This window comes from Schistocerca gregaria, chromosome 1 (assembly GCF_023897955.1).
Source record: "Schistocerca gregaria isolate iqSchGreg1 chromosome 1, iqSchGreg1.2, whole genome shotgun sequence".
In the NCBI taxonomy this organism is placed as follows: Eukaryota; Metazoa; Arthropoda; class Insecta; order Orthoptera; family Acrididae; genus Schistocerca; species Schistocerca gregaria.
In genome coordinates, this window is record NC_064920.1 from 1,072,906,463 (window position 1) to 1,072,925,382 (window position 18,920).

The 18,920-nt window shown below is 42.8% G+C and overlaps 1 protein-coding gene across 1 annotated transcript in view; it reads right to left on the reverse strand.

Moving 5' to 3' along the window:
- Nucleotides 1–18,920, reverse strand: part of LOC126281652 (putative inorganic phosphate cotransporter) — a 257,128-nt gene that overhangs the window by 36,510 nt on the left and 201,698 nt on the right. The window contains exons 4-6 of the mRNA XM_049980811.1: nt 8,010–8,097; nt 7,363–7,586; nt 7,129–7,278 (exon numbers count right to left, since the gene is read on the reverse strand). Coding sequence (XP_049836768.1) covers nt 7,129–7,278; nt 7,363–7,586; nt 8,010–8,097 — 462 coding nt within the window. The remainder of the gene's footprint in view (nt 1–7,128; nt 7,279–7,362; nt 7,587–8,009; nt 8,098–18,920) is intronic.

The window sequence follows — 18,920 nt, forward strand, 5'->3', positions numbered from 1 at the left end:
CGGGCTCGTCTGGTACGATGCTGGTACGATTGCTGAAAATATGTGGAAACGATCCGGAAGCTATGGATTTCGATATACCACAATGCTTTCAGATGATTAAAAGGTTTCAATCATGTCGTTCACTGAATATTTATGGAGATAATTATGAAATGCAATAGGAAGTATGTATGAATAATATTGCAAACAGGTATTGTACGTCAATGTGTATACACAAAATCTTTTGTGTGTACATAGATGCGTACACATATCTATTTCACGACCATTTTATTTTCGTATTTATACACTCCTGGAAATTGAAATAAGAACACCGTGAATTCATTGTCCCAGAAAGGGGAAACTTTATTGACACATTCCTGGGGTCAGATACATCACATGATCACACTGGCAGAACCACAGGCACATAGACACAGGCAGCAGAGCATGCACAATGTCGGCACTAGTACAGTGTATATCCACCTTTCGCAGCAATGCAGGCTGCTATTCTCCCATGGAGACGATCTTAGAGATGCTGGATGTAGTCCTGTGGAACGGCTTGCCATGCCATTTCCACTTGGCGCCTCAGTTGGACCAGCGTTCGTGCTGGACCTGCAGACCGCGTGAGACGACGCTTCATCCAGTCCCAAACATGCTCAATGGGGGACAGATCCGGAGATCTTGCTGGCCAGGGTAGTTGACTTACACCTTCTAGAGCACGTTGGGTGGCACGGGATACATGCGGATGTGCATTGTCCTGTTGGAGCAGCAAGTTCCCTTGCCGGTCTAGGAATGGTAGAACGATGGGTTCGATGACGGTTTGGATGTACCGTGCACTATTCAGTGTCCCCTCGACGATCACCAGAGGTGTACGGCCAGTGTAGGAGATCGCTCCCCACACCATGATGCCAGGTGTTGGCCCTGTGTGCCTCGGTCGTATGCAGCCCTGATTGTGACGCTCACCTGCACGGCGCCAAACAAGCAATCGACCATAATTGGCACCAAGGCAGAAGCGACTCTCATCGCTGAAGACGACACGTCTCCATTCGTCCCTCCATTCACGCCTGTCGCGACACCACTGGAGGCGGGCTGCACGATGTTGGGGCGTGAGCGGAAGACGGCCTATCGGTGTGCGGGACCGTAGCCCAGTTTCATGGAGAGAGTTGCGAATGGTCCTCGCCGATACCCCAGGAGCAACAGTGTCCCTAATTTGCTGGGAAGTGGCGGTGCGGTCACCTACGGCCCTGCGTAGGATCCTACGGTCTTGGCGTGCATCCGTGCGTCGCTGCGGTCCGGTCCCAGGTCGACGGGCACGTGCACCTTCCACCGACCACTGGCGACAACATCGATGTACTGTGGAGACCTCACGCCCCACGTGTTGAGCAATTCGGCGGTACGTCCACCCGGCCTCCCGCATGCCCATTATACGCCCTCGCTCAAAGTCCGTCAACTGCACATACGGTTCCGTCCACGCTGTCGCTGCATGCTACCAGTGTTAAAGACTGCGATGGAGCTCCGTATGCCACGGCAAACTGGCTGACACTGACGGCGGCGGTGCACAAATGCTGCGCAGCTAGCGCCATTCGACGGCCAACACCGCGGTTCCTGGTGTGTCCGCTGTGCCGTGCGTGTGATCATTGCTTGTACAGCCCTCTCGCAGTGTCCGGAGCAAGTATGGTGGGTCTGACACACCGGTGTCAATGTGTTCTTTTTGCCATTTCCAGGAGTGTATCTCAAAATTGGCATACGACACATTTACAACTCATGATTTTTGAAGGGTCTACGCAGGTATAACACTAATTGAGAAAGAAGAAAGAACAGGAAAGTTTCGTAGGGTAAGAAGAGTCACGAACAACCAAAGGACACTACTATAAAAAAAAAAACCTTGCAGAATATTACAAAAAAGCAACACATAGAAATTAACGTGACATGAAGATCATACAAACATACTTTCCGACATCACTGACATCTTACAGCTACAATAGTTTTAACTTATTTATTATTTCATTCAGGGAAATAATTTATTATTTACAGAACATGAAAGGTGTAATTTATGCGTCAATATATCATTGCTCTTCTACTGACAATAATTCTCGACTTTCTCCCCGCCCGGAAAGAGAGTCATCATGTTGTTTTCATGAGTCGTCCGCTTCAGCAAAAGAAATAGAGCCTGGATCTCGTGCTTCTAATGTAAAAAAGTCAATAAATCACCTTTGTCCAGACAAAAACTGCCTCTTTACACTCGCTTGACTCATGGAATCACTACTAACACGATGTGCTCGATGCCTAGTACAAAATGCTGATGAGAGTTCACACAGCATTATATGGAACAGGTGTCCTAAAGAGACGTAGGTTTCTGCAAAGTGAGTTAAAGTAGCAGCCTCCATCAGTGCTTGTAAATATATTGACTCTCAGAGTTATTTCAGAAATAATGAAAAAATTAAGTCTCAAATATACTTGTCGAACAGCACAAGCATCAGCAAAAAAGAACAAAGTAGCTTGGCAGCAAGCTGAAAGGAAAATTTCCAAAAATTAAAGGAAGTTCGTCAAGAAATTGATTTTGCCAAACAACAAAGATATTTTAAAGTAATTGCGTATTACTCACACATATACGGCGCACATGTTATGTAATAAGTGAATTGACACTAAAGAGCACGATTTTGAAACGTATCACATCGTATTTAATTTATTTTTTTTCCATACTGGACCAAATATTGTATAATGCCGTAGTAATACTTGTCACTTATTATAAGAATACAATTTTTGTAACTTGTCTACACTTTTCGTATGTATACAGTGTTAAAAAAAGTCACCAAACTTCAATTTCTTAGAAAAGAATAAAAGTGGACGAAACAAAAATGTGCTATTCCTTCGACAACTTTAAACATTTTATCCTTAAGCTTTTTTTGTGAATACATTTCGTGATAACCTACAACTCGTCGTATGAGTTCAAAACAACAATGACATTTTTTTTCAAAATCCAAAAATCTAGACGTATGAGACAAATTTTTGTTTACCATATTGGTTTCACCCAGTTAATTCAGCACGCCACACTATGTTATGGAACCAATTTTCAACAGCCTGTGGTTTTTTTTTTTTCTGCGATCTGACTGAAATTTCACTGGCTCTCTCCTTTAAACAGTTAAGCCTGAACGATAGATAGTGATCATTGTAAATGCATTATTAGAAGATTCATACCCACTGTGTCTCATTTATGTTGGCACCCAGTTGCTCTCGTTGTTTTTTCGAACATTCAGCCGCGTCTGTAACCTGATTCGTGTTCAGTAGATTTTGTGGAGCGCCATCTTCCAGTCAGTTACGTAAAAAATCCTACACATCGGGCTATGCAGCTACAGAGTGAGCCTATAATATTTCACATCTCCTTAATCAATGTCTCACCTTCTCTCTCTGAACCAGTTTCTCTGCTGCTGTTGCCAAATGGTCCGAATTTTCTGCAGTTTTTTTTTCTGCAGTGGCCTCTGTCGTTTTTCTTTGTTTTTTATTTCTTTTTCTGTCGAGTGTACAAGATATTGACTAGCTAGCCCAAAGAAACTTAAAACATAATTTACACGACCTTTCCCTTTGATATTTTATTTCTGCAGAGGTAGCTGTCGACGTCAGCGTTAATTATTACAACAAAATGTTTTACAAAAGTGTACGAAGACTACACTGAGATGACAAAAGTCTTGATATACGTCCTAATATAGTGGAGGATTCCTTTTTCCCGGCGTAGTGCAGAAACTGGACGTTGCATGGAATTAAGAAGTCGTTCGAGCTCCTGTGCACAAATATTGAGCCATGCTGCCCATCCATAAATGCGAAAGTCTTGCCTGTGCAGGATTTGCATGAACCGACCCGTCGACTACGTCCCATAAATGTTCGATGGGGTTCATTTCAGGCGATATGGGTGTCCAAATCATTTTCTCGAATTGTCCAGAATGTTCTTCAAACCTATCTTAAATAATTGTGGCCCTGTGACGTGGCATCGGGTTTTGCGAAAACGGAGTGAATCGGCAAATGGTCTCCGAGTGGCCGAACATAACCGCTTCCAGTAAATGATCGTCTAAGTTTGGATCAGAAGATCCAGTCCATTCCAAGTAAACACAGCCCACACCATTATGGAACCACCACCAGCTTCCACGGTGCTGGAGGACAGCTTGGGTCATGGCTTCATGGGGTCTGCGCCGCACTCGAACCGTACCATAGTTTATGACCAACTGAAATCGAGACTCATATGACTAGGCCACTGTTTTGAAGTCGTCAAGGTTCCGACAGGGTCACCAGTCCAGGAGAGTCACTGCAGGCGACGTCATGGTGTTAGCAAAGGCACACGCGCCGGTTGTCTGTTCCCATACCCCGTTAACGCCTAATTTCGCCTAACGGATAAAATCGTCGTACGTCTCATATTGGTACCTGTCGTTATTTCAAGCAGAATTGCTTGTTTGTTAGCACTAACAAATCTTCGCAAACACCGCTGCTCTCGGTCCTTAAGTGAAGCAAACCCCCACTGCGTTGTCTGTGGTGACATGTAAAGCCTGGAATGTAATATGGATTTCGAAAGATTAAATTCCTTAACGATTTACGAAGTGGAATATTTCATGCGTCTAGCTCCAAATAACAATCCCTTCAGTGCGGCCATCCTTTTCACGTGAATCACCTGAGCACAAATGATAGCTCCTCCAATGCATTGCCCTTCTATTCCTTGTGTCCGTGATACTATCCGCATTAGTGTAGGTGCATATTGCTATCCAATGACTTTTGTCATCTCAGTGTACATCTCCTTTCGAGCCAGTCAACACAACTGATACAATTGTGACGAAACAGTACGTCATATTCATCATCTCTTGGTACTTGTAGTATGACATATCCATTATCCGGGCTGTTATGCCGTGGTCGGTTGATGAATTCTGTGTGAATTCCCAACGTTTGGTCCTCGTCTGTGGAGGACATCTTCAAGGGGGTCCGTAGCTCGATGGAAGGTTCAACATACCCACTGGCTCGCTACTGACTGCCGTTAAATTCCGTGTCCGCGAGTTCCCGCGCCGAGGCGTGACGTCACATGTTTTGGAAACGTCAGTGCAATTGACCGCTGTCCGCTGCTGTCGATCGCCGTTGCCATCATCCAGTAGTGGACGGATGGTACACATCTTCAACACCGGCATCCATATACCGTTTAATTTCACGACCTCTTCCTTTCGATCGAAATTATTAGGGTGTTCGGCTATTTCGATTGCCTCCCTGTAAAGTCTTTCGTAATATCCGCTTGTGGCCGCTAGTACTTGCGTCTCCGCGAAACGAATATGGTGGTTACCTGGCTGGAAAGCATGCTCCGCAACAGCTGATCGTTCCGTTTCTCCTCTTATACAACTGCCCTTGTGCTCTTCCAAGCGTTTTGAAACAGTTCGTTTAGTGGTACCCACATAAGCATCTCCACAGCTGCATGGGATCCTATACACTACAGATTTTTTCAATGGTTTGCGAGCGTCCTTGGCAGGCTTAAGGTGTTCCTGTATCTTCCTGATGGGCTTCTAAATTACGGTAATATTTCGATTCGTCAAGCTGCTCCCTATTCTTCACGTATATTTTTAACAAACGGCAGGAAAACCTTAGATTTTGCAGTAGCCTGTACGTCACTATGATTTCTGCGAGGCTGTCTCAACGCACGTTTTATTTCGGCGGACGAATATCCGTTCTTCATTAGTGCATTGTGGAGATGTTCCATCTCAGCGTCGGGCAACTCAGGTTCACAAATGTTTCTAGCTCTGTCCTCTAACGTTTTGATAACACCCCGCTTCTGTTCTGGGTGGTGGTTCGAATCCCGGTGCAAATAACGGTTCGTGTTCGAGAGTATGCGATATACTGAGTGGCCCAAACTACCATTTTCGTTTCTAAAAACAAGCAAATCGAGAAAATGTAATTTGCCGTCTACGTCCTCCTCCACTGTAAACTGAATTCTAGAGTTTATACTATTCAGATGTTCGTGGAACCGGCTTAGTTCCTCCCTGCCATGTCTCCACAGCACAAACGTGTCATCCACGTATCGGAACCATACACTTGGATTTTTGCTGGCAGTGCCTAAGGTCTGTTCTTCGAATTTCTCCATAAAGAGGTTTGCAATTACGGGACTTAGGAGGCTTCCCATAGCCACGGCATCCTTTTGTGCATAAAACTGTTCATTCCACTTGAAGTATGTGGTCGCCAAACAATACTTAACCAGTTCTGAAATATCGGCAGGAAAAATTCTATCCAGCTGTTCCAATACATAATTAAGTGGAACCATGGTAAACAGCGACACCACATCGAAGCTGACCAATATGTCCTCCGACTGAACCACTATGCCATTCAATCTGCTGATGAAATGTGTCGAATTCTTTATATAAGAACCCGAACGGCCCACATACGATTTTAACAGCGTACTCAAAAACTTGGTTAACGAGTAGGTGGGCGAACCAATGGCACTTAGTATCGGTCTTAACGGCAAATTTTCTTTATGAATTTTGGGCAATCCATAAAGCCTCGGTGGTAGTGCAGCCGAATTGCAGAGACCTTTCTGTACACTCTCTTCAATGGAGGACTTTTTGTTAACCGCGTCACAGTTCTAAGAACGTTCTTAGTGGTGTCCTTATTCAGCTTCCTATATGCTTGCGGATCCAGTAGATCAGTAATACATTTTAGTATCTCTTGGAGTACGACACTGGGAAATTCTGCTGTTCGACTGGAATGCGCTACATTCACAAACAAATGGATGACCCTACAATTAGAAAGTATAATTTTTGAAATTTCTTAAACCAGTTTTCTCTCTGGAAACGGAGTGCAATTTTTTTATATCCAGGACATGTTTATTTCACTGCATCGTTAGACGAACATAAGCTCAAGATCTGTGATATGGACTGCCAAACGTTGGTGGGCCGGATTGGTTTCACGATGATTCATTATTTGATTATCAGTAACAGTTTCGGTAATCCACACAACATCTGTAATTTTTTCAGACTCATATACAAAGTTACTAGCAAAGTAGAAAGCACCCCAGAATACTGATATGTGCATTGGATCAAAGAGTGGAGAAAAGCACTCCACAATTATTTTCTCAGCTATCAACTACTGTCACACTTCTTACACAAAAGTACAGTTAATGATATAAGCCGATTTACTTACAGATTCAATGTTAAATCCAAGAACATTACTTAAATACGTTGGTGTCTCTGTCAGGAGCGTGAAGAATCCCCAGTTCTGAGTCATAGTGACTACTACGAGAGAAAATACGGGCAGTGATGTGAAAATCGATACCCACGGCGTTGGAAACTTCTGTAAACAACATACGTAAAACCGACTCAGTAAGAACATCCACAACAAAAATACGTTTTTCTTAAGAAACAACTTGTATCTTACCTTTTGTTCACGTGAGACATCCTTGCAAGACTCTTCAATAAAAGTAAGTTCTGCTCTAGATATATGCTTGTGTTGAGATGGGGTATTCTCTCCAAACCAGAATAAGATCGCTCCACAAATGATGGAAAGTCCACCAAAGAAGTAGAAGATAAATGGCCACCCAACAGCGCTCTGAGCTATTGCTCCTGATGTCATCATTGCTACTACTGTTCCCAGCTGATCGCCTACAGTAATGTCGAGAAAACAATGTCATTATAGCTTCATTTTTAAAGAGAAAAGCTGATCGTTTCTCGAAGTCCTCTCCCAAAATTAAATGAATTACAGATTAATATTTATTGAAATCATGATGCAGTTGTAACCAACTGGTTGCAAAGTTATATCATCTGCAACCAGTTTTGATTGTCAACAGTATCATATTCGCAAAGCATACCACACTTCCCGAGATTAAAGAGTACTATCCTTGAGACATTGAAGAAAATAGAACTCTATAATTCTGCAACTGCGCAATAGTAGGATGTTTCTCAAACTTTTCACTGAACTAATAAGAGGTTTCTCAAAACTATCCATACATCATTAACTTGCATTGCAACTATACGCACATAAAACCATTACAAGCAAATCAGAATGCTATACTGAACATAAGTCACCTGAGTAAACAGCAGTTCCCAAAACAGCATTTTCTTTGGGTGGGATCCATTTTGCCAGCAAGGAATGTGTGCATGGGAATACCAAACCCTAAAATAGCAAGGAAACTTATGGTAAACCAAAATTTAGGAAAAAAAACATCGTAGCACTACTGCCACTACCAGAGATGAAACGGATAGTTGTTTGGCTGGATACCACATGTCCGGCCGCCCTCATAGCTGAATGGCCGGCTACTCATCGGTCCGATATTCGGCTGACGGCTGAACATTTCCGCGGAGCATGTCGTAATGAGTAGTGAGAGCGAGCTCACAGAGGTCAGGAGCTACCTTAAACCTAATTTTCTAATTAGTACTTCAGCTATGAAAAAGCATTTGACAACGAAAAAACCCGATAAATTTCAAGCAGTTAATAAAGTTACCGCCTCTCTCGGCGCTTCATCGTCTTGAGCCATCCCACAATACAAATTCGTCTTCAACATAGAAAAAAAGTACGTTTGAAAAGCAAATTGCTTTGGGAGGTACACGAAGTAAGAACCAAAAATATTTATTATTTAATAGCAGATATGATTGCAAAAAAAATGGTTCAAATGGCTCTGAGCACTATGGGACTTAACTTATGAGGTCATCAGTCCCCTAGAACGTAGAACTACTTAAACCTAACTAACCTAAGGACATCACACACATTCATGCCCGAGGCAGGATTCGAACCTGCGACCGTAGCGGTCGCGAAGTTCCAGACTGTAGCGCCCAGAATCGCTCGACCACTCTGGCCGGCCATGTGATTGCACTAGACAATGAGCCATTATCTGTGACAGAATGGACCGGACAAGCAACAGTCCTAGAACAAACTTTTCAACTCGCTTGGAACACGGAGCTCTTGCTCTCAAGTCTTATCAACGCTGTCATGGTGGAGAAAATACAGCAAAGAAGTTACATAATTCCAGTGTGCTGGGTATAGTGGGAAGCAACTCATTTTTATATTGTGATGCAAAAAGAGACAGCAGAGCAGCAACTAAAATGGGTGTCTATTTAGTCGGTGACCGGTTCTCAAACCAACCACGGTTTTTCAAACAAAATGTCCTCTTAAATACCAGTGACCAATATGTGTACCTAATCTAACAATACCAACGAAAGTTACCGTTGGTTAACGAACGTTAGTTGCGACCATACGCATATGAACTCCCTTTGTTTACTTCTACTTTGACGAACATTTTACTTTGAAAACATTCGTTGGTTTGAGAATGCCGTGTCCCAAAACTGGTCACCGACTAAATAAACATCCGTCTTAGTTGCAATTTTGGCTATCTCCTCTTGCGTCACAAAGAGGCTTAATTCCGTCGCAGATCGCAGGGACATTTTCCAAGGAAGTTATTCAAGAAAGTGAGTATAAAACTTCTAGATGTTCCATCAATTTGCTTCAGAGGATTATAAGTGAGCCATTGAAGATCCAGTCTGTAGATAATCGCTACTGGTATACATCACGTACGCACTTCAGTCATTAAGCTTAGGTTAAAATAGAAAAAAAAACACATCCAGAAGGAGATAAATTTATCAGAGAATCATTTGGTGCAAGATATCAGCATGAGACGAAATTCCACCTTTTGTATGTTAGAGCGCTTATGGAAAGAAAAACCAGCTACGTCTGTATGGGACTGTTTATGATACGCTTAGCAGTTTTATGTCTCATCAGTAATGTGTGATGGAGAAGTGAGTTAAGCTTTTGAGGTCCTTGAAGAAATTGCGAAAATAAGTTCTTGTCTCTCCTGCATATCCAAAGTAAAACTACATGTTGTGGTTTTAAATAGGTATTAAGATACGGCAGAAACAGCAGAAAGGACCTCTGCCTTACAACAGACGAAAGCCTTATTGGAAACTGGATTAGAAAGTCGTTTCAGCTTCTTAAATGAAGATCCAAATTACTTGACTGCAAATTTTTAGACCCAAGATTCGACACAGATTATTTGGGGATTGTTGAAACTAAAAGAGCTCGAAAGAAGATCTCATAGGAATTTTGCGAAGAATGCCTGTTGAAAGAAGTATGTCTCAACTATGTCTCGCAAAACTTTCGACACATTTTGGGATTGCTTTAACGAGTTGGTAAATGAAGATAATAATAGTCAGTGAGATGCACAAGAAACAAACACGATTGCAAGTGAGATTAAGTATTATTTGAAGACAGTTCGAATCATTCGCAATCTTGGTGGTCAGCTAATGCGACGCAGTGCCAGTATTTTATAAATCTGCCAGAAGTTATCTCTGAGTACCTTGCAACAGTATCAGTGTCAGTAATAGTATGAATACTAATTTATTCTTTTCTTAAAATAAATTTTTTCTCAATGTTTTTATGTGAAGATTTCAAAATTTTGTTTGTGTTTAGAGTTATATGTGAGTTAAATAAAGTCGATTTTGCGACATTTTCATAATTTATTGAAAATCCACTAGCCTTCAGATCTTGGCCTACTAGTTGGTATCCAGCCAGACAGTAAACTGTGCCAGACAGGCCCGATATTGGATAGCTGTTGCATATCCGTTTCACCTCTAGTCATTATCATTCGTCCTTAAGATAATGATTTCTCCTTCATGTAGTATTAACATCAAACAGTGATACTTTGGGCGTCACGTAAAATGGTTTACTGTGAAATTCTCACTTATCAAACGAACTTTAAGCTCTTACATCTTTGAATTAGGTCATCAACAAAAGTTGCCATTTTGTTTTGGTACTTGGCCTACATAAGAATTTAATGTTTAAATGAATCGAGGTAGCTTTGATTTAACACAGATATTGTTGCTAAAGAATCATACAATGTAATGTAATTATTAAGGAATAATATACGAATGTTTTTAATTTTTATTAAGTATTGGACAAAAAAGTTGAAGCAAAGACATTGAATTTCAACTGACATTTAACATTTTCTTACGACACAACCTTCAGAATTCTTGCAGATGCACAAACAAATTGAAATTTACAAGAATAATTTTATAAAGTATAATGTACGGAATTTTTATAATTTTTTCTCATGTGTGATTGTACAATAGACCAGTAAAAAAGTGTGAATATTCTAAAAGTTTTTGGTAAGTCACTAAATGAAGTCCATATGATCAGATATCTTTCATCTCATTTTCTTAATAATCACTTTTTGTCACTTCCGCCCTTTCTACTCAATAACAATAAATTTCTTATGGAACTAAAATAAGGAAGTTGGTTTGTAACTGAAGATAATTTAGGAAACAAATTTACAATGGTAAGTTCTACTAATTCTGTTACCTTTAGAAGGAGATTTATAAGAAGTGCAAGAAGTTTGACACATGAAAGATAAAATTAATCAATTTATTCTAAATAATTATGATGTTTCTTTATCTTTAGGTAGGTGTGTAAATGATTGCCTTATTGCATTTGGGAATACTATAATTGTTGTGAACATTTGAATGAAGACATTTTGCATTCTGGGTTAAACATATCTACACTCCTGGAAATGGAAAAAAGAACACATTGACACCGGTGTGTCAGACCCACCATACTTGCTCCTGACGCTGCGAGAGGGCTGTACAAGCAATGATCACACGCACGGCACAGCGGACACACCAGGAACCGCGGTGTTGGCCGTCGAATGGCGCTAGCTGCGCAGCATCTGTGCACCGCCGCCGTCAGTGTCAGCCAGTTTGCCGTCGCATACGGAGCTCCATCGCAGTCTTAAACACTGGTAGCATGCCGCGACAGCGTGGACGTGAACCGTGTGTGCAGTTGACGGACTTTGAGCGAGGGCGTATAGTGGGCATGCGGGAGGCCGGGTGGACGTACCGCCGAATTGCTCAACACGTGGGGCGTGAGGTCTCCACAGTACATCGATGTTGTCGCCAGTGGTTGGCGGAAGGTGCACGTGCCCGTCGACCTGGGACCGGACCGCAGCGACGCACGGATGCACGCCAAGACCGTAGGATCCTACGCAGTGCCGTAGGAGACCGCACCGCCACTTCCCAGCAAATTAGGGACACTGTTGCTCCTGGGGTATCGGCGAGGACCATTCAAAACCGTCTCCATGAAGCTGGGCTACGGTCCCGCACACCGTTAGGCCGTCTTCCGCTCACGCCCCAACATCGTGCAGCTCGCCTCCAGTGGTGGCGCGACAGGCGTGAATGGAGGGACGAATGGAGACGTGCCGTCTTCAGCGATGAGAGTCGCTTCTGCCTTGGTGCCAATGATGGTCGTATGCGTGTTTGGCGCCGTGCAGGTGAGCGCCACAGTCAGGACTGCATACGACCGAGGCACACAGGGCCAACACCCGGCATCATGGTGTGGGGAGCGATCTCCTACACTGGCCGTACACCTCTGGTGATCGTCGAGGGGACACTGAATAGTGCACGGTACATCCAAACCATCATCGAACCCATCGTTCTACCATTCCTAGACCGGCAAGGGAACTTGCTGTTCCAACAGGACAATGCACGTCCGCATGTATCCCGTGCCACCCAACGTGCTCTAGAAGGTGTAAGTCAACTACCCTGGCAAGCAAGATCTCCGGATCTGTCCCCCATTGAATATGTTTGGGACTGGATGAAGCGTCGTCTCACGCGGTCGGCACGTCCAGCACGAACGCTGGTCCAACTGAGGCGCCAGGTGGAAATGGCATGGCAAGCCGTTCCACAGGCCTACATCCAGCATCTCTACGATCGTCTCCATGGGAGAATAGCAGCCTGCATTGCTGCGAAAGGTGGATATACACTGTATTAGTGCCGACATTGTGCATGCTCTGTTGCCTGTGTCTATGTGCCTGTGGTTCTGTCAGTGTGATCATGTGATGTATCTGACCCCAGGAATGTGTCAATGAAGTTTCCCCTTCCTGGGACAATGAATTCACGGTGCTTTTATTTCAATTTCCAGGAGTGTATGTAAATAAAAAACAGCTGCCGCGTGTATGAAAGATCATCAGTTGAGAAAAACTCGAGTGATGTGGCTGATTTTTTTGTTGTGTTCACAATTGTTGGGACAAGGTTTGTATGAAAGAAAATGTGTGGAAAATCCACCGGAAAAGTCGGCAATTTCGATGGTATTTTTGTATGAAAATCTCTATGAAAGAAATGTGCTGTTCGATTTGAGAGCTCTGCTGTCAATTTATTTCATAAAATAAAATATAACAAAACTAATTGATATCAGGTTGTGTTAACATGGTGTACTGCTCATAAAATAAAATATAACAAAACTAATTGATATCAGGTTGTGTTAACATGGTGTCCTGCAAACATTTCATTTCTGTTCGTGGTTTATTTCTTTGGTGAAAATTCCACCAGTGAGGCGTTGAAATGTCGATCGAAGTACACGCAAGGCGAATCAACAGCATGGTTGTCGACTCAATGAGTCTGACGAAGATCGTAGCCAGCGCTTGGAGGCAAACCGAACAAAAAATTCTCGAACGCGATCTACTGGGACTCCGGAACAATGGATACAGTCAAGTTCGACCCGCTCAGTTAGATCCCACGCACGTTGACCAAACGGACGGCCAAACGTAGTTTCGAGTTGAAAGTTTGACGTTCAGGTACCATCCAACCATCGATTACGTCGCTTATGTACTGGTAGACTTCGGAACAATGTCTGTCAATATTGCAATGCTTTGAGATTTCAAAATGAACCATCAGGATTATGTTGTGCGATCGGAAAGGTCAAATTACCGGAATTGACACTACATCCAGTGCCACTGGCATCATTGCTTTCTGGCCAAGAACCTCCATCGAAGAATGTCTTGCAGAATATACACTGATCAGCCGAAATATTAGGACCATCTAACCAATAGCCAGTACGTCCATCTTTGGCACGGATAATAGCGGTGCAGCATAAGGGCTTGAAAGCAGTGAGGCCGTGGTAGGTCGCTGGAGGGAACTGACACCACATTTGTACAAAAAAGTCACCTAATTTTCGTGAATTCCGGGAAGCGAGGCATGACCTCTGACGCCATGTTCAGTCACATCGCCGATGTATTCGATCGGGTGCAGATATGGTGAGTTTGGGAGCTACCACATCAACTGAAACTGGCCACTGTATTCCTGGAACAAAGCCATCACACTCATGGTCTTGTGACATGGCGCAATATCTTGCTGAAAAATTCCACTGCTGCGGGAAACATGGTCGTCATGAAGGGTTGTACGTGGTCTTCAATAAGTGTGTGATACTCCTTGGCCCTCACGGTGCCTTGCATGAGCTCCAACGGACGCGAAGGTGGCCCCGTGAATGTTCCCTAGAGCATAATTGAGCCGCCGCCCGCTTTTCCACAGTACAGATGTCAAGGAGGTATTCGCCTGTAACACGACGTATTCGCATCCTCCCATCGCCATGACGAAGAAGGTATCGGGATACGTCAGTACATGTAACGCACTGCCACTGTACCAACGGCCAGTGCCGATGGTCAGGTCCTCTTTTCAGTCGTAGTTGCCGATGTGCTATCGGCCATGCACAAGCATGGCTCGTCATTAGCAGTGTTCGGTGCAGTGTGTGTTCAGACATACTTGTCCCGTATTCACGTGTGATGTTAGTTCCGCAACAGTTAGCCAACTGTCTTCTTTTACAGGTCTGCCCAACCAACGGCGTCCGACATATGTAATGACGGGTGGATACCCAATCCGACGACATATGGATCTGGATTCGCCACTTGTTGAATACACTCACCACAGCACTCCTCGAACACCCGGCAAGTCGTGCAGTTTCCGAAAGGTTCGTGCCGAGCCACTGGGCCAACACAATCTGCCCTCCCTAAAACTCCTCATCCCAAACGTGGACAGCACCCTCACTGACACTACATGCACTGCGGTTGTGTAAACAATGAAATAATAAGCAACCAGTTGCACATAAAGAATTTAATTTCTTGACTGATTTCGGGCACTTAGTGCCCTTCTACATAAAGTTGTGCCTTCTAAAAAAAAGGGCATTAAGTGCCCAAAACCGGTCAAGAAATTAAATTTCTTATATGCAGCTGGTTGCTTGTTATTTCTTTATACACGACTATAGTTTCTGAAGAAGGAAAAATTACTAAGCCGTGCGTGTGTCTGACGAGCAGTCATTCCTCGTTAGGTGATGCTGCTATCGCCAGGAAGGTTTTACATCGGTAGTAGGTCACTGGCCATAATGTTCTGGTGATCAGAGCACAAAAGTACAACAGTTCATTCCAAATGACATCATTTCAGGTGAATATTATCGATTAACAAGGTTTTAACCCAATTTTAAGGGAAATTCTGTTTCGACTCAATCCCAGATCAACTACACAGACACATCACAGAAACATCAACTATTCACAAAGTTTCACCGAGATTCATAAACTAATAATTTCTCTTCATATTAACACATCAACGAACAAATTCACCATCGTGCAGGAACATTATTGCCGCCAGTAAGTGCTGATCCGTTTTTCTTCAGATTTATTTCCTCCGAAATCCTAATGATGAAATCAATGAGCGTTGTGCCATCAGTCGTACGGTAAAGCGAAAGATCATTACGCAAAAACAACTCTTACATGAACACAATCAATTGGTCAAATTGTTCAAGACTGGACTAGAAATGTTTCCTTCGAATGATCACAAAATAGTGATCAGACCAGACAAAAGGTCAGTAGGCGAACATGAAAGATGGTTCAGTACACCGAGACTGAGTGGAGTTGCCATTGTGATTGTGGGCGAGAATTTGGTGTCTCACCACACAATGGTTTGCCGAGGAGAGGATGGGTATTATATTTTGATTAAGATGATTAATCCATTAACCAATAGCATGATTCACCCATTAACCGGTACGTAGAAATGTTGCTATTGGTGATTCAATGCGATACCTAACAAAAATTATTTACTCACTTACAGGTCAAGAAACAAACGAAAAGGGCAAATGTATGATATGCCCCTCATTTGGAGTATCTTTCCGTTCTCCATACGTGATCTTCATCCTACTGTGGGCCATTTAGCTGTGCACCAGGAGAATGGACAACGCTGACAAGCAGATGCGCAAGTGATCCATTTGCAAGAACACTACTTTACTCGGAGACATCGAGATAGTTCACGTGGAACGCATAATCAAAAAACTTCCAAAGTCGGAAACACCGAAAGTAAGTTCCTGGATACGTGAATGTACTTGCAACCGACGCATTGGGACGCATTTACACAGTTCATTCGATCAATGACGAATGTTCCTACCTGCATTTGTTATTGGTTAATGTTCGTGGACCGACTCCATTTAAATTATTAAGTACTGTCAAAAGCGAGTTGTGCGCAGTATATCGATAAGTCTATCAATGTTTGTATTTGCTCAGGGATGAGACTCATTGGGATCACACACTCGCTGATGCTGGTATTTCGTCTACCGCGCAACAAATTCGATTACTTTTTGCCATCGTCATTCAACGCGTATTTCATCGATCTCACTTCATTTGTGGAACAAATTCAAAGACGATATGACTGAAGACATCGTACGTCTAGTGCGTACGATAATAGCGAATCACAAACTTGAATTTTACGTGGAGATACACAATGAGAACTTCTATAGAGGATTTGCACCAGCAAAATGTTGAACGAATTAGGAATACCAGCACCGAATCGCACCATGTACGAAGCAGTCAGTCGAGAAATTGAACGACAACGGCAATACGATCGAGGTGCTTTGAGTCAGAGCAAACACAGGTCCAACTTTTGAATCAGCAGCAGAAAACAGCGTACGGAGAAATTTTCTTCATACATGCACCTGGTGGAACTGGTAAAACGTTCCTAATTTAATAGATTTTTAGCTTCTATTCGCGCACAAAGTCATCCTGCTCTCAAAATGCCACTGAATTTGCAAACTATAAATGAACCGACATGCAACATCGCCAAAAACTAAGCAATGGCTAAAGTACCACAGAATTAATCATTTGGGATGAGTAAACGATGGCGCACAAGCGAGCACTGTGGGCACTCGATCGAACGTTGAAAGATTTGCACAATAATTTGGACGTCTTTGAACAGACAAGTGATAAGTCTCAAGTTAACAACGAATATGCGAGTTCCGTTATGTAATAAGGGTGCCCCGAAAGTGTTTTCCAAGCAATTATCAGAGACTGGTAGTGGAAAAATTCCTGCTGACGCTTCCACTGGCCTCATTGCGTTTCCATCTAATTTTGTGGATTCGCAGCACTGTATGAAGATTGGTAACGAAAGTGTTTCGCAATATTTCTGCAAATTACAAAAACTATGGATGAGCAGACATGCCATTTTGGGAGCGAGAAATGAGGACTTAGACAATATGAACATAAAAATTCATTGTCAGATCCCTGCTAAGTTGCATTCACGTAATTCGATCGATTCCATTTCAGATCCAGATGAAACCCACAGTTATTAAATTGAATTCCTGAATTACATGCGCGTGCCAGGTATGCCACCGCTTACAAATTGAAAGCGTATAATAATGAGTTTGCAGGAAAAACTGGGCAGTTTCTGAGACCCTTTAAAGAGACTACAGATGATTTAGAAGGCGAAACATAACCGACAATCCAGTTAGTCCTTCTTTGGTTTCACAAACTGCAACAAATTTGCAGTGTCAATGACACTGACTGTCAGGTGAATAATTACTGCAGTTAAAAGCACTGTTTCATTATGATACGCGATAGATTTATAATTAACTAGTGCAACTGATGTGTATTAACAGATATGTATTTTTGTCAGGAGGTACAAATGATTAAAAATCGAGCCTTGACTCTCGTTTGTGAGAAGATTGTGATCACTTCCAGACATAAAATTGCTACGTTTCTTTGGCCGTCTTTCCGCGATCTTAATGTACTTGAAATAAATGAAAAGCAGGAAATTCTTAGCAATGTGCAACAAATGTGTGCTACCCCTTACGCAGGTACAACATGCAATCATTAACATAATCGTTATTGCATAGTTAATGGATAGTGTATTATAGAGAAACGGGAATGTTATAATTCGTATAATATTTCATTAACGTAAAACATCTCGTTCTTACGGGAACGTTTCCACATCAGTTCTGTATTACTTGTCTGTTTTGTTTATTATCATAAATCCTTCAAGTACTGTGTCGTCACCACCCAGAAAGAGAGATCGTTTCAAAGAATGGATGAACAACAGATCATCCGCAGCCCACCTCTACATTTTTATGTTCCCCGGAGATGATGATGACACCTTAAAGTGGTGGAGCAGACACGAAACAGATCTGTCAGGCCTGGTTGCAGTAACATTTTATTTATCCCAGCAACAAGCGCACCTAGTGAAAGAGGCTTTAGTAAAGCCGGCATGTTACAAATCGCCACAGCCAATTAAATACAGAACGCGTTAGTGATTTACTGCTGATCAACAATAACTATAATTTTGTTTCTGTTGCAAACAAGTGAAAAGTAGGACAAGTTACGTCTGTAAATGTTTAATCTTCTTTGTATGCTTTCTTTATGAAGATGGTTGTCTTCAAGATTACAGGGACAGCGCCTATTTAATGTTTCCTATTAATGAAAGAAAAAATATATCATCTGTTTGGAAACGAGACTCGTCTTCTATCCGCCATTGTATTGAAATATCATTTTACTTTCCAAGTGCTTTATGAATTTAGCTGTCACGTACCTGTTCTTGGAAACGTTACTTTTGTATTGAAAGAGAGACAGAGATAAATACATTGTGTGTGTGTGTGTGTGTGTGTGTGTGTGTGTGTGTGTGTGTGTGTGTGAGAGAGAGAGAGAGAGAGAGAGAGAGAGAGAGAGAGAGAGGCGTTGGATTTGTACAGTAGAGTGCAGCGACCCAGAGCGAGGCGAGGTGAGACGTCAGCGGTGACCGGTCACGCTCGGTTATCCGCGTGTCCGGAATCCGGACAACAGACACGGGGCGAGTACGTGACCGAGCCGAGTCGTGTGGGGCCCCCGTCAACAGGCGAGCCGTGACCGGTCAAACACTGAGCATTGCAGAACT